The sequence below is a fragment of the Schistocerca americana genome, chromosome 10 (genome assembly GCF_021461395.2).
Source record: "Schistocerca americana isolate TAMUIC-IGC-003095 chromosome 10, iqSchAmer2.1, whole genome shotgun sequence".
Lineage (NCBI taxonomy): Eukaryota > Metazoa > Arthropoda > Insecta > Orthoptera > Acrididae > Schistocerca > Schistocerca americana.
The window spans coordinates 48,694,340-48,709,817 of NC_060128.1; the positions used below are offsets into that span (position 1 = coordinate 48,694,340).

Genomic DNA, 15,478 nt, shown 5'->3' on the forward strand with positions numbered 1-15,478 from the left:
AATCGCATCTGCATTGCTACTTTATGCCAGGAAGGGCTCTCCACAAGGGAACTGTCCAGGTGTATCGGTGTGAACCAAAGTGGCGTTGTTTGGATATGTAGGAGATACAGAGGGACGAACTGTCGATGCCGCTACCTATGGATGACCGCTGCCTACGGATTATGGCTCGGAGGAACCCTGAGAGCAATGCCACCATATTGAATAATGCTTTTCGTGCAGCCACAGGACGTCCACGGTGAGGTCCATCTTTGGAACCACTACACTATGCAACGCAGTACAGATGGGCCCAACAATACGCCAACTGGACCGCTCAGGATTGGCATCACGTTCTCTTCACCGATGAGTGTCGCATATACCTTGAATCACATAATCGTCAGAGATCAGTTTGGAGGCAACCTGGTCAGGCCGAATGCCTTAGACACACCGCCCAACTAGTGCAGCAAGGTGGAGGTTCCCTGCTGTTTTGGGGTGGCATTATATGGGGCCGACATATGCCGCCGGTGGTCACGAAAGGTGCCGTAACAACTGAACGATATGTGAATACCATCCTCTGACCGATAGTGCAACCATATCGGCAGCGTATTGGCGAGGCATTCGTGTTCATAGACAACAATTCACGCCCCCATCGTGCACACCTTGTGAATGACTTCTTTCAGGATAACGACATCACTCAACTAGTGGTGAGCAGGTTCTCCAGACATAAACCCTACCGGACATGCCTGGCATAGGTTGAAAAGGGCTATTTATGGACGATGTGACCCACCAACCACTCTGCGGGATGTATGCCAAATTGCCATTGAGGAGTGGGACAATCTGGACCAACGACATGTTGATGAACTTGTGGACAGTATGCCTTGAAGAATACAGGCATGCATCAATGCAAGAGGACGTGCTACTGGGTATTAGAGGTACCGGTGTGTACAGCAATCTGGACCATCACCTCTGTAGGTCTCGCTGTATGGTGGTACAACGTAGAATGTGTGGTTTCATGAACAATAAAAAGGGCAGAAATGATGTTTATGTTGATCTCTATTCCAATTTTCTGTACAGGTTCCAGAACTCCCCGGAACCAAGGTGATGCAAAACTTTTTTGTTTATTTGTGTATATGAAAGAGTTTACGTATCTTACAGTAAAGTGTCAGTTCACTTACGTCCGAGACTTTGTAAAGTGGACAAGCAAGATTTCCACTGCGTTAAAAACCACAAACATTAAAGTGGCTTATGCTCTTGTGGAAGATAGCTATCCGAGGATGGACTAATTGACAAGTAAAATTCTTCAGAATGGGACTGTAATGCTGTAGGGTGCTATGAAGTGGGGTACGTCACACAGGAATGTGTCCAGTCCAGTTATTTTCCATTCTCAGTACCAGAAATCGTGCGCGGTCAACTCGAATAGGAACAAACCCCTGGGCCCCGCATGTTCTGCACTGACGTGAGGGTTCCCATTCGTGTCAGTGACGGGTGATGGTGAGGGAAGCAGCCAAACGTGGCTGATCATTTCCATCATCTACCATCATCACGTCAGAGTGAGAGGTTTGCGTCTATGCCACGCGGCGTACGACTGCCTAGTTTATCACGCGGGGAGGGGAAAAACAGGGTGAAATATGTGGGAGATACCCCGAATGATTCGAGGTAAAGAGACTTTCAAGATCTCGAGAGTTCATTTTGCACGATCGATTCACGTAGGGTCCGTAGCACATCGAGAACGGAGACCACGACTGTCAATCCCGTGACGGTACCGCAGGCGACACAGTTTACCACATTCGACAACTTCTCGAGAATGGAATGACAAGCTTTTCTTACAGTCGCTGAGGTTTGGATGAGGTAGGCTAAGCTTTTGCCATTATCAGGTATAGTTTAGGAAATGCACGTGTCTGATCTTACGACAACTGGTGAAAAACTGAACGGTCTGAAAGTGCACGAGCATCTCTTGGCTAAATTTCAGGAGGAGGGAGACACGTTTCTGACTCATTTTATCACCTGTGATGTACTGTTACATCCCGAGTCAAAAGAAGTGAGCAAGGAGTGGAGAAAGAAAGCAGAGCCAGTCCAGTGGAAGCCGAGGCACAGCTGTAGAAGTCACGGCAACACGTTTTGAAACACCTCTGATGTGCAGCAATATGTGTGCTGCATATTTTCGTATTACAAAGGTATAAATTTGAATTCCACCAAATACCGCATGTTACTTTTCGAAGCATTGAAATCGAGATTGCGATGCGCTTTTGTAAGCCGCTCATAACTCATGTCACGTGATCTCGCCAGCTGATGGCAGCACAGGACACGTGAGGTAGTCAGCCAATAGCAAGATCACTCTTAAGTAGCACAAAAACACAAATAAGAAAAGTTAATGGTTTAAATTAATATACATAGCATTCGCATATAATATTGGTCTCCAAGATTAATAAGCTGGAAGAGAAGCTAAGCTTCCACATATAATGTTGATCTTTTCTGCGCGTGATACACTTTAAGATACATCACACAAATGTGCCAGTAAAATTTTTAATAACGATGTAAATGTGTGATCTTCTGAGCTCAAAATTCTTCTAAATGGCCGTCCTCCAAGAGTTGACTTTTAAATGAGAATTAAACGCTTTGTTATTTAAGAAATTAATTGTACATTCTCTCACATAGTTCATCTTGCATAAAAGGAAATTTGCTTTTAATGTATGTAACGCTTTTTCAATCCACCGTTCGCAATACTTTCCCGCTACCTGTTAGAAATAAGTTCGTTTCAGCAGTTGCAAGAGAGCGCCAGATAACAGTCGTCACCGCACGATGACGAAGGAAGGCCATATGTCCGTACGTGTAAAACATTAAAAGATCTTGCATTATGTCATAAAAGAAACAAGACATCAAAGGATACTTCACGAGCATCGGAATTTCGTGAACCATACTAAAATGCATAATTCAGCTTAAAGTGCACATTTGTATGTCCAGATTCAGATGTACATTTTCTTGAAGTACCAGTATTGTATTATCACATGCTTGGGTCTTTATTATGGCATAATGTCATACGTGCACTTGAAATCAGCGAACAGTTGAAACCAGCCAACAGTGTGAAATTAAACAGTTCGTTTCAAACAAACTGACTGCCTCAGCAGAAAAGATTAATAAAAGCCAAATCTTTTTAGCAAACCGACAAAGATAACTTCATTGTTCCGCAAGGCGATTAATGCTCGACTGTCAGAAAGGTGGAAATTAAATCTGAAACTAATGACATATTTCAGCCATCTGTAATTATCCGAACGTATTTTAATTCATTTGATATCTCCCGGTCACAAAAATCCGTTTTATCATTTAACGTGAGAGCAATAAACGAAGAGGAAACAACCAAATCACTGAACGTAAACACAGGTCACGTGGAGAGGACCCACCTCCCCACAACTCAGACTGCTCTGTGCATCTACATCTACATCTACATCTACATTTATACTCCGCAAGCCACCCAACGGTGTGTGGCGGAGGGCACTTTACGTGCTACTGTCATTACCTCCCTTTTCTGTTTCAGTCGCGTATGGTTCGCGGGAAGAACGACTGTCGGAAAGCCTCCGTGCGCGCTCAAACCTCTCTAATTTTTCATTCGTGGTCTCCTCGGGAGGTATAAGTAGGGGGAAGCAATATATTCGATACCTCATCCAGAAACCCACCCTCTCGAAACCTGGCGAGCAAGCTACCCCGCGATGCAGAGCGCCTCTCTTGCAGAGTCTGCCACTTGAGTTTGTTAAACATCTCCGTAACGCTATCACGGTTACCAAATAACCCTGTGACGAAACGCGCCGCTCTTCTTTGGATCTTCTCTATCTCGGGCCCGGATTTACTATATTTCTGAACCGGGGCAATATTAGGTAGTGGCGCCAAGCCACACTTCTGTAACAAGAAGCAGGAGAAGGTACTACTCATACGTGACTTAACTACGTGTGCACAAGAGCCCGCCGGCAACTGCTCAAAGGAATCTAATTTAAACAGTTGTCACGTCACTCTCATCGGACACAATCTGTTGTTATGAAGCATTGCATAGTCTTCCAAAAGCCTTTGACACATTTTACTGTTGGCAGACGCTTGTATGAACACTGTGTTTTGTGCTGAAGTTTCGTTGCTGCAGTGTTATTCTGCAGTAGCGGGTGTGGCGTTACAAGGCTTAGGCCTGTTCCACCCCTCATTAAATCGACCAAGACTTATACGAATAATTGTAAGAACAGTTATTATTATTATGTTCTTTAAGTTTGTTTTTGGGTTTTCAGAAATACTGTGGGAAGAAAGTTTAGTTATGTTGCAGATGACATGAAAGATGTTGCCCGACAATCACCACGAAAGTTTGACGTAGCGGCAAGTGGGCGAGGAATAAAACGAATGCTGTAAGCTACCGCGAGCCACGGAAGAGCCCGGACCGCGAGGGCGTCGAGCTTCCTAGGTCGTTGTCGGACAACGTCAAAGGAAGAGATATTCTGCTTTCTCTTTGTAAACAGATCGATCGAGTCTCGAGAGGTTCATGTAAAACGTATAGGCAGGTGACACATTAGGTGGGACCCGATGCCTGTAATACTTCCACAGTTATTAAAAAGTTGTTAAACGGCAAAACCAATAGTTCATCGTTTATATAGATAAAAAGTAGTAAAGATATGGGAAAGGAAGAGTTGCGGCATCAGAACGAAAAGTGATACATCGCTAAGCAACAAAGGAGGACCGTAAACAGCGGGCGTTACATGGTAAAAACAAATCAGCTGATAAAATAGTAAGTCTGTAATTAAGCATAAAGCCACGTAACACTGCACGGGGTACAATAATATCCTTTGTTAGAGTATTGGATCTTACCATCCAAAATCACAAAAATTTAAATCAAAACTAAAATAACGAAAAATTCCAGGAATTGTAAACAATTCCCGGGTTTTTCCCAGTTCTCTCCCGGATGAAAAAATTCCCGGGTTTTTCCCGGATCTCCCAGTTGTCCCGGGTCGTATATACAGTTTATCGGTCATACGGGAAATTCAAATTCAAATTTGTCCGGATTCGAGTGCCGCACCCCACACGATACGGCCCGGTATCTCGGGCATATTATATATTACCTCCACCGGGACAAAGCGACCTACCGTCAATAGTATCGACGTAGTTGCAGGCCAGGCCGAGGGCGGTGAGACCGGGCGGCAGTCCGGACGGGACGGCTTCAAACGCGTTGTACGCCAGGCCGAGGCGGCTCAGCGATCGGAAGGCTGAGAAATCTGCACCCGCAGTGTCGGACAGTCGGTTGTGGCCGAGGTCGAGGACGGCGAGCTCCGGGGCGGCCGCGGCCAGTGGCACAGGGACGGCGGACACTCCGGCACGGCAGAACGTCGCCGTCCGCAGCTCCGGCCAGGTCCCCGCAGCGGCGAGCAGCTGCTGCGGGTCGCCATCACAGCACAGGGAAGTCAGCCGGGGCGCCAGCGTCGACAGGCCGTGCACGTCGCACAGCCGCACCTGCGGCACGGGCTGCCGCGTCAGCTCCCCCTGCAGTACTGTCGCCACCTCCCACCGTACCACTACAGCAATTTTTACAATGAAATGAACACCCTTAGCTGCTTACAGGCATTGACATATGTCAACTGGGACAGATGAAAATGTGTGCCCCGATCGGGACTCGAACCCGGGGTCTCCTGCTTACATGGCAAATGCTCTACCCATCTGAGACACAGAGGATAGTGCCACTGCAGGGATTTATCTCCGGCACCCCTCCCGCGAAACCCATATTGTCGACGTATTGTCCCGCACTACATTCGTAGTGCCCCCAGCCCATTATACTCATTACTCGCGGTGCGTTGCCGAATCCCGTAAGAGTTTGGCCACTGTTTGTGCATTCGCAGAGAAGAAGATGGTCAAGTGGCCGGTGAGACTTACCTATATATATATACTAAGATGGTATCTGTTCTTTCGGACATGTCCCGGTCGGGGCACACATTTTCATCTGTCCCCGTTGACTTATGTCAACGCCTGTAAGCAGCTAAGGATGTTCATTTCATTGTAATTTCATTCTAACGAGCTGCATGGTCACCGATGGTATCTGTTCTTTCGGACATGTCCGAAAGAACAGATACCATCTTGGTGTATATATATAGGTAACGCTCACCAGCCACTTGACCATCTTCTTCTTCTGTGCAAATGCACAGTGCCCAGACTCTTACGGAAATCGGCAACGTGCCTCAAGTAATGAGTATAATGGGCAATACGTAGAGAATGTCAGTTTCGCGGGAGGCGTGCCAGAGATAAATCCCTGCAGTCGCGCTATCCTCTGCGTCCTCGGTGACTCAGATGGATAGAGCGTCTGCCATGTAAGCAGGAGATCCCGAGTTTGAGTCCCGGTCGGGACACACATTTTCATCTGTCCCCGTTGACGTATGTCAACACCTGTAAGCAACTAAGGGTGTTCACTTCATTGCAATTTCATTCTAACGAGCTGCATGGTCGCCGATGGTATCTGTTTTTTCGGACATGTCCGAAAGAACAGATATCTTAGAGTGTGTGTGTGTGGGGGGGGGGGGGGGGGGGGGGGGGGGGGCACTATTGAGTGGAGTACTGCAAAAATTGGGCTTCGGAATGTTTGAAATCTTAAAAAATATGTGACGTGTACATACAGCGAGTGGAGCTTGGCAAAAATTGTGTTTCCGCCCATGTCAAAATGTTAGAAAAAATCTGACTGTACGCAGTTGGATCTACATCTATTACCGAGTATTTATGTCTGTCACCATCTCGTTCGTTCGACCCACTTCGTGTTCTATAAATTCCACTGCGCAAGGGTGGAAAGAGGATGAGAGATTTTAATATACCACCGATGCCGAGGTCCTCAGAGATGGGAGTCGTCTCAGTATCTGCTCCTGGTGGTGCACAGACACCCTAAATTGAGATTTAAAAGACTACATTCTTCACGAATATTGTGAAGTGTGATTTCTTCGTCTCATACAACAGATATGCTAATCACTTGATTAGAATTAGAGACACGTTTCAAAATATGGTTATGCAATTTCACTGATATCAAACTACTGTTAATATGGGTGAGTTGTATTTAAACATTAACATAGCTTTTTGTGAAAACATACCTTTACATATTCACATCACAAGATAAATTACATCCTGCTCATATATTCAATTCACTGTGCAACAAATCTTCAACCGAGTAGTGGCACTGTCGAAGCAGAGTATCGTGCAGCTTTCTTTTCAGTGAATCTAGTTTCGTACTCGGAATGTTCTCGGCTTTTAGTTTTTTTTTATAAATTTTCATTCCCATATATTGGGGAGTCTGAGCACATAAATCTATACAATGAGCAGGGAGCATAAAATTTTCTTTATTTCTGATATTATAAGTGTGATCGAGGCAGTTCTCCTTGTACAATTCTAAATTGCTACGCGAAAAATGAAAATATCGTAGATACACACAGAGGTTACGGTTACTATTAATAACTTAAGATTTTTAAACAACAGGCAACGTGACATCCTCGGATGCACAGCACACGTGTTTCTAATACCTCTTTTCTGCAATTACAGTATGTGCAATAAGTTGCTTGAATTTCTCCAAGTTCACCTTTGTGTCAGGTACGCAATCGGGGAAGTCAAAAGACTCGCCAGTACTGTTCTGTCTCGAGTCACTTTAACACGTACAATTAAACAGTACTATGTTCACTAGCACTGTATGTTACTCTTGTTTAAAGTTGTGTGCTTTTCAAAAATGTAAAATGAGAGCCAATGAAGACCCTGAGCCATTGAATACTTTGCTACACGGGGAAGTTTAGTTTCTTACACTCCCGTGTAGCTTCACTGGCTTTTCACGGTCAGATTCGTGTCACATTAAATTCTTCTGTATCGGAGACTGTACAGTCACTATTTCGACCAGTTGTAATGGAGTGAGGTGGAAGCGAGCACTTGTTCTTGTTTGTTTTTTCTTTTTTCTTTTCTTTTTAACTAATCACCTTTTGAACACATACGAGGCAATTACCCAAAATAGTTAATCTCATATACAGGCCTCATTTTATCAAAATTAATTGTTTAAAATCAGTTTGTCAATCTTAAACAATAATTTATTATGTATTATTTTGAGCTTTTCCTCGTTACAGAGGCTTATCTTCAATATAATAATTTACTCGGAAATTACAATAGAAAGAAGAAACGTTCTTAAACTATATTTTCAAAATATTTCTCCAGGTGTTTCGATTTTGTGTGTCCTCTTCCTCTGCACGCATTCTCCTCATTTTGGAGCCAGGTGGTCATAGGTCGTCTTCTTCTTCTCCCCTCCAGTTCCCATTCCAGTATCAATTTTGGTATTCTGGCTTTCTCCATTCGTCGTACATGCCCGTACCACTGTAATTTCTTCCTATCCATTACGTCATATACTCTTTCTTTTATTTCCATTCTCCTCGTTATTTCGGCGTTCCTTATCTTTTTTTTTCCTGGAGATTCTTGCCGATCTTCTCCAGAAATCCATCTCGAGAGCTTGTAATTTTTTAATGTGCTTCAGGTTAATTGTCCAGGTCTCCGTTCCGTACAGAACCACACTCTCTAATACGGATTTTTATATTAATTTTTTAGTTCTGCTCATTACATTCCTGCTCCATAAGACTGAGTTAAGCATCCCAATGACCTTCCGTCTGCTACTAATTCTTTTATTGATTTCTGACTCTGATTTTCCCTCGATTTCTAAAATGGATCCCAAATAACACAAAATGTTTATCTTTTTGATTTTCTTTCCTTCAATGTATAGCTCATCTGAATCATTAGTCAAGTATTCTGTTTTCTAGTAATTAGTCTTCAAACCCCAAGTTTTGTATGCTACTGCTAATTGATTGTACATATAGTTAGCATCCTCCCCATCTTGTGCTACGACTACTTGATCATCAGCAAACAATAAATGATGTAGGTAAACTCCACCTCTTATTTCTAATCCCATACATACCAAGTGGACTGTTGAGCTTTGAAAGGACTCGTTGGAATTGGGGATCAAGGTCGAAGGAAAGGAAAATTGGAGGAACAAATATACACCAACAAATGTCGGGGATCAATGACAGAGAGGAATACAGAAAAAGATTAGAATGTCACCAGAGGAGTCACCAGGAGAAACGGAAACTGAAGATCTCTGAAGAAGAGCGGGAGAGAAGAAGAGAAAGAATGAAGAGGTTCTGGGAGAAGAAGAGGAAAATGCAGTCCACGAAGGAGCTACCCGTGGTCCTACAGAGGTCGTAACGCAAGAAGAAGAAGAATCCCAATGTTCTAAGGCTATTATCTATATATGTTTTAAATAATGATGGTGACATGGGACAGCCCTGTAAAAGGTCTTTGCTTGTTCTGACTTTCTGTGAAAGTTTATTACCAACTTTCACTTGGCAAATGTTATCTTTATACATCTGTTGTATTATTTTAATCAAGGAAGGGTTTATGTTTGCCATACGTAGTGCTCTCCAAAGTAATTTCCTTGGTCTACCGTATCTTCCTTCGTCGTCGGCGTTCTCATTGTTACCGTGAGACACCGTTATACCAAGAAGAAAGGCGCGTCAAACTTAGAGCATGAGATATGATGACCTTAAGCCATTGACAACACACAACGGTCACGGTAGCACCTGATTCCAGAATAGCTGCAGTAGTTAGGATCTATGAACTATCCCCTCTTGACCAGGTCCCCAAAACTTAACTCTTAACGAGATCCCTTCAAAACAAATTGTCATAACGATCGTCTATAAAGGCTTCGTTCAACGAGAAGAACTGTTACAGTTTATGAAATGATAACAGATACGACCAAACTGTCTTGTCTCTTCTGCTTTATTTAACATAACTTCGTTCACAGTTTCATTTCGCATTCACCACTCATTCACCGAAACCCTTTGATGAACAGTTTTGGTTGCTTGACACCAACAGTCAATGATAATGATACAGCCTTTCTCCTTTTTATAAATTGAAGCCCTCTCTCCGCAATATAATAATAATAAAAAAAAAAAAAAAGGTCTCAATACTGTGTCCCTCGTGAGATGCGAATAGACTTATCCCGGAATTGACCGCCCAGTAGGTGTACTCAGTTTAATGACCACACTTCGCTATCCACTATTTCTCGTAAGTGAATGTCCATTTGTTAGTCTGATTATACACTGTAGCTATTAAAAATTCGCCCCTATATTTTTCACAATGCACAATTAGCACTTCTTTACTTGTTTTTTTTTTTCTAAGAGTAAACGGGGGGGTGGGGGTGGGGGGGGGGTGGGGGGTGACAAAAATCGTATCATTGGCTTAGTTGATATAAAGCAAAACACCTTAATATGCCCAATTTTACCTCTTCTTATAGGATCGGCTATCTTACTCATTAATTTACTACATATTATTTCCAATAACACTAAACAGGTATCGCCGTTATATTTTAATGGTATTCAAAAGCATGTTACTACTATTATGACCGACCAAATCGTAACAAATCGCGCGGCGTGCGTTTTTAACGATAACTTTACGCTATTCAAGTTCCGTTACAGCTATCTTGACTCGAGTTTTAAATAATGATGGTGACATGGGACAGCCCTGTAAAAGGCCTTTGCTTGTTCTGAATTTCTGGGAAAGTTTATTACCAACTTTCACTTGGCAAATGTTGTCTTTATACATCTGTTGTATTATTTTAATCAAGGAAGGGTTTATGTTTGCCATATGTAGTGCTCTCCAAAGTAATTTCCTTGGAACAGTATCATATGCTTTTTCTAGATCTATGAAAATTAATCGTATATTTTTTGATTTTTCCCTATGTTTCTCCAAAATCTGTCGTAATGTGAAAATATGGTCTACACATGATCTCCCAGCCGTGAATCTACATTGTTCTTCTTGGGTTCTAAAATTTTTTTCCAGTTTATTTTTAATTACTTTCGCAAAAATTCTCATTAATGTGTTTGTAACACAAATTCCTCAATAGTCTGAGCAAATTTTGCCATCCCCTTTCTTAAATATGGTATTAATGTAACCTAGCTACGTCTTGTTGGGTATTGAATCTGCATGTACCATTTTGTTGAAGAGCTGTGTTATCAGTTTCACAATTTTGTCACCACCATATTTCAGACACTCCAGATTGATTTTGCCTGGTCCCGGTGATTTACCATTCTTTCCTGTTCTCAACGCCTGAAGTACTTCACTTTCTAAATTCTGGATCTCATTATCTTCATGTCCTTTTTCTTCCATTGTTCCTTCTTCTAGATATTCTCCTCTGTCCTCATTTAATAAGTTTTGGAAATACTCTTCCCATTCCTTTTGTGTTATCAGTTGGAGATTGGTTTTGCTTTTTGTATACTGTCAAAGCCCTTTTAATACTGACCATGCTACTTTTGCTATTCCCCTTGGCACATGATCTTTCCCATGCTTCATTTTTTGCCATCCTTATTTTTTTTCATCACTTCATTCTTCTTTACCCTGTATATTGATCTTGTTTCTTCTGATTTATCATTCAACCACTGAAGGAACGCATTTCGTTTTCATCTAATGAGGACCTCTATTTCTTCTGACCACCACTCTGCTGCACGGCTGTGGTTGCAATCTTTTTTACCCAACACTTCTGTTGCTATGATTTTCACATTAGTTTTTATATAGTCATATATTTCCTCTGTGCTTCCTTCAGATTATTCAACCAGTTTCCTTTCCACCCTGGCCGCAAAGAGTGTTCTGATAATTCCGTCTTGTAGGCTGTCAATATTAAAAGATAAATTTTCATCTTTCTCAGTCTGGTTCGTTTTATTTATGTTACATATATCATTCCTTGCATTCTTCCTGTGGAAAAATCTTCCATTCCTTCCATTCTTAAACAATAATACTGCAGTTAATTTACTTGAAATGAACTTCATAAAGAAAAATTCGCAATTTATTACTCTTCAAAAACATGAGGAGATGAAATTTGCAGTGAGCTAAATGATGTTTCTGGCTCAGTTAGTATAGCTAACTTTAAGCACTCGGATCTCCTCTTTTCTGAAAAACATTTTACGTTTCCAAAAACATACTACTTTTGAAATTACTTCCAACATAATTTATCATGTTTCAGGATGTTTCATTCTCAACTGGTGATTTTTTTTTTTTTTTTTTTTTTTTTTCCACAGTTCAGTCCCACAATCTTGCAGCCATTATTTTTCTGATTACTAAAGTGCCCACTTTCACAAGGAAAACTTACTAGTTTACTAATTATTCAGTCTCCAAATTTCCAATTTTTAGTAATTTTTTTCTGACTGTGGGAATCACCACAGAACTGTTTTCACAACACAGATCCTATAATTTTGTCAATCTCTCGTTATCAAACCCACAGTTAAACATACTTACCCCACTGCATCTAGCCACTTGTTGATCAGTCCAGTGTGGCAGTAGAAGACAGCAAAAGAAAAGCAAAAGTTTAAAATTTTGCGCTTCAGGAACAGTTTAAATAGGAAGATCTGACCGTCAAACAAATTCCCATACGAAGGACGCAGTAATAGGCATCCTACGTGTGGAGAAGCAACAGAATGAGATGAAAACAAATATGTCACTAGGTTCAGATGGAGTCCCAATTCAGTTTACAAAGAGTACAACACTGCCCCCTTACTTATCTTGTGTTTATCACGAACCTGTCACTCAGTGCAAAGTCCCAAGCAACGGGGGAAAATCACAGGTGACTGCTGCATACAAGAAGGGTAAACAAACAGACCCACAAAATTAGAGACTGATATCCTTATATCAGTTCGCTGTACAATTCTTGAACGTATTTCAGTTCAAAGACAGTAAACTTCCGCGAGACAAAGAAGCCTCTGTCCACAAATCAGCATATTTTTAGAAAGATTCCACATTCCTAGATTTCCAAAAAGTATTTGACACAGTGGCCCACTGCAAACTGCTAACAGAGGTACGAGCATACAGAACATGTTCCCAGACATGCAAGTGGCTCGAAGAATTCTTAAGTAACAGAAACATTTTTCTCAATGGTGAGTGTTCATCAGAGGCAAGGGTACCATCAGGGTAGTGTGATAAGACCCATCCTCACTCTCTGTTGTTGTTGTGGTCTGCAGTCCAAAGACGGGTTTGATGCAGCTCTCCATGCTACTCTATCCTATGCAAGCCTCTTCATCTCCAAATGACTACTGCAACTCCATTCTTCTGAATCTGCTTAGTGTATTCATCTCTTGGTCTCCCTCTACGATTTTTAACCTCCACGCTTACTTCCAATAGTGAATTGGTGATCCCCTGATGCCTCAGAACGTCCCCAACCAACCAAACCCTTCTTTTAGTCGGGTTGTGCCACAAATTCCTCTTCTCCCCAATTCTATTCAGTACCTCCTCATTAGTTATGTGATCTACGCATCTAATCTTCAGCGTTCTTCTGTAGCATCATATTTCTAAAGCTTCTATTCTCTGCTTGTCTAAACTGTTTATCATCCACACTTTATTTTCATACATGGATACACTCTACACAAACACCTTCAGTAAATACTTCCAAACACTCAAGTCTCTATTTGATGTTAACAAATTTCTCATCTTCACAAACATTTTCTTGCCATTTCCCGTCAACATTTTATATCCTCTCTACCTCGGCCATCTTACGTTATTTTGCTGCCCAAACACCAAAATCTTATCTCCTACTTTAAGTGTGTCGTTTCCTTACATAATTCCCTTAGCATCATCTGATTTAATTTGACTACATTCCATTATACTTGCCTTGCTTCTGCTGATGTTTATCTTATCTCCTCCTTCCAAGGCACAGTCCATTCCATTCAACTACTACTCCAAATTTTTTGCTGTCTCTGACAGAAATACAGTGGCATCAGCAAACCCCAAAGTTTTTATTTCTTCTCCCTGAACTTCAATTCCTACTCCAAAGTGTTCTTTGGTTTTCTTTACTGCACGTTCAACGCACAGATTGAAAAACATCGGGAATAGGCTACTACAATCCTGTCTCACTCCCTTCTTAACCACTACTTCCCTTTTGTGCCCCTCGACTCTCATAACTGCCACCTGGTTTCTGAACAATTTGTAAATAGCTTTTCTGTCCCTGTATTTTATCTCTGCTGCCTTCAGAATTTCAATGAGAATATTCCAGTCGACATTGTTAAAAGCTCTCTACAAACACTATAAACATAGGTTTGCATTTCCTTCACCTATCTTCTAAGTCATAGGGTTGGTATCGTCTTGCACTTCCCTACATTTCTCCAAAATCCAAATTGATCTTCCCCGAGCTCAGCTTCCACAAGCTCTTGATTCTCCTGTACAGAATCCGTATTACGGTAGTTTTCCACCTGGCAGCAACTGCTTTCTTTGGAATTGGAATTATTAAAGGTGTTTAGCCTGTCTCATACATCTTGTACACATGATGGAAGAGTTTTGTCACGGCTGGCTTCCCCGGGGCTAAGAGTAGTTCTACTCCAGGGGCCTCATTTTGACTTAGGTCTTTCAGTGCTCAGTTAAATACTCCTCACAGTATCATATCACATGTCTCATCTTCATCAATGTCAGCTTCCATTTCAATAACATTGTCTTCAAGTTCATCTCCCTTGTGCAGACGACCAATATACTCGTACTCCTTCCATGTTTCAGCCTTAGGTTATTTGCTTGGTACTAGTTTGCTACCTGAGCCCCTGATATTCACACAGCACCTTCTCTTTCATCCAAAAGTATCTATAATGTCACTGTGAAGGGGTATCTATTTTTCTCATAGTGAAATATTCTTCTACCAGGTGTACCGGTATGAAATGAGCGTTTGTTTGTTGTTGTGAAAATGAAACACTAATTTTGAATTGAAAAGTAAAAACATTTTATTCAAAGTACTGCCCATTGCTTTCTATACATTTTGACCACCTCTCTGGCAATTTGTGGACACCACGCCAATAGAAAAGTTCATCTTATGAAGCAAACCAATCAAACACCCAATTTTCGACTTCTTCGTAGGAATCAAAGTATTCCTCGGCCTAAGCGTGTCCCATTGATGAAAACAAATGGTAGTCGGAAGGTGCCAAGTCTGGTGAATACGGCGGGTGGGGTAGCAGCTCCCAGCCAAGTGTTTTGATTGTATCCTGTACCAGTTTTGCTTTGTGTGCATTGTCGTGTAAAAACATTACTTTGCCATGTCTTCTGGCCCATTCAGGTCTTTTTTCGATCAATGCATAGTTCAAATTGACCATTTGTTGTCTGTAGCGATTAGTATTCACAGTTTCACCGGGTTTTAGAAGCTCACGGTACACCACACCTTCTGATCCCACCAAACACAGAGCACTGTCTTCTTGCTGAATCGATCTGGTTTGCAGTCGATGTTGATCGTTGTCGCGGCTTAACCCATGATTTTTCCCATTTAGGATTCTTAAAATAAATCCATTTTTTATCGCCAGTAACAATTCGATGCAGAATTGATTTTCTTGAATGTCTTTGAAGCAAAATTTGACAAATGGTTTTTCGGTTTTCCATCTGTCTTTCATTCAATTCATGTGGCACCCATTTTCCATACTTTTGGATCTTTCCCATAGCTTTCAAACGATCAGAAATCATCTGTTGTGCA

General features: G+C 41.8%; 1 protein-coding gene across 1 annotated transcript in view; it reads right to left on the bottom strand.

Moving 5' to 3' along the window:
- The window catches only part of LOC124552655 (serine/threonine-protein kinase 11-interacting protein), a 277,366-nt gene that overhangs the window by 227,346 nt on the left and 34,542 nt on the right, over positions 1-15,478 (bottom strand). Inside the window, exon 3 of the mRNA XM_047126981.1 lies at positions 5,088-5,451. Within this exon, the coding sequence (XP_046982937.1) occupies positions 5,088-5,451 (364 nt within the window). The remainder of the gene's footprint in view (positions 1-5,087; positions 5,452-15,478) is intronic.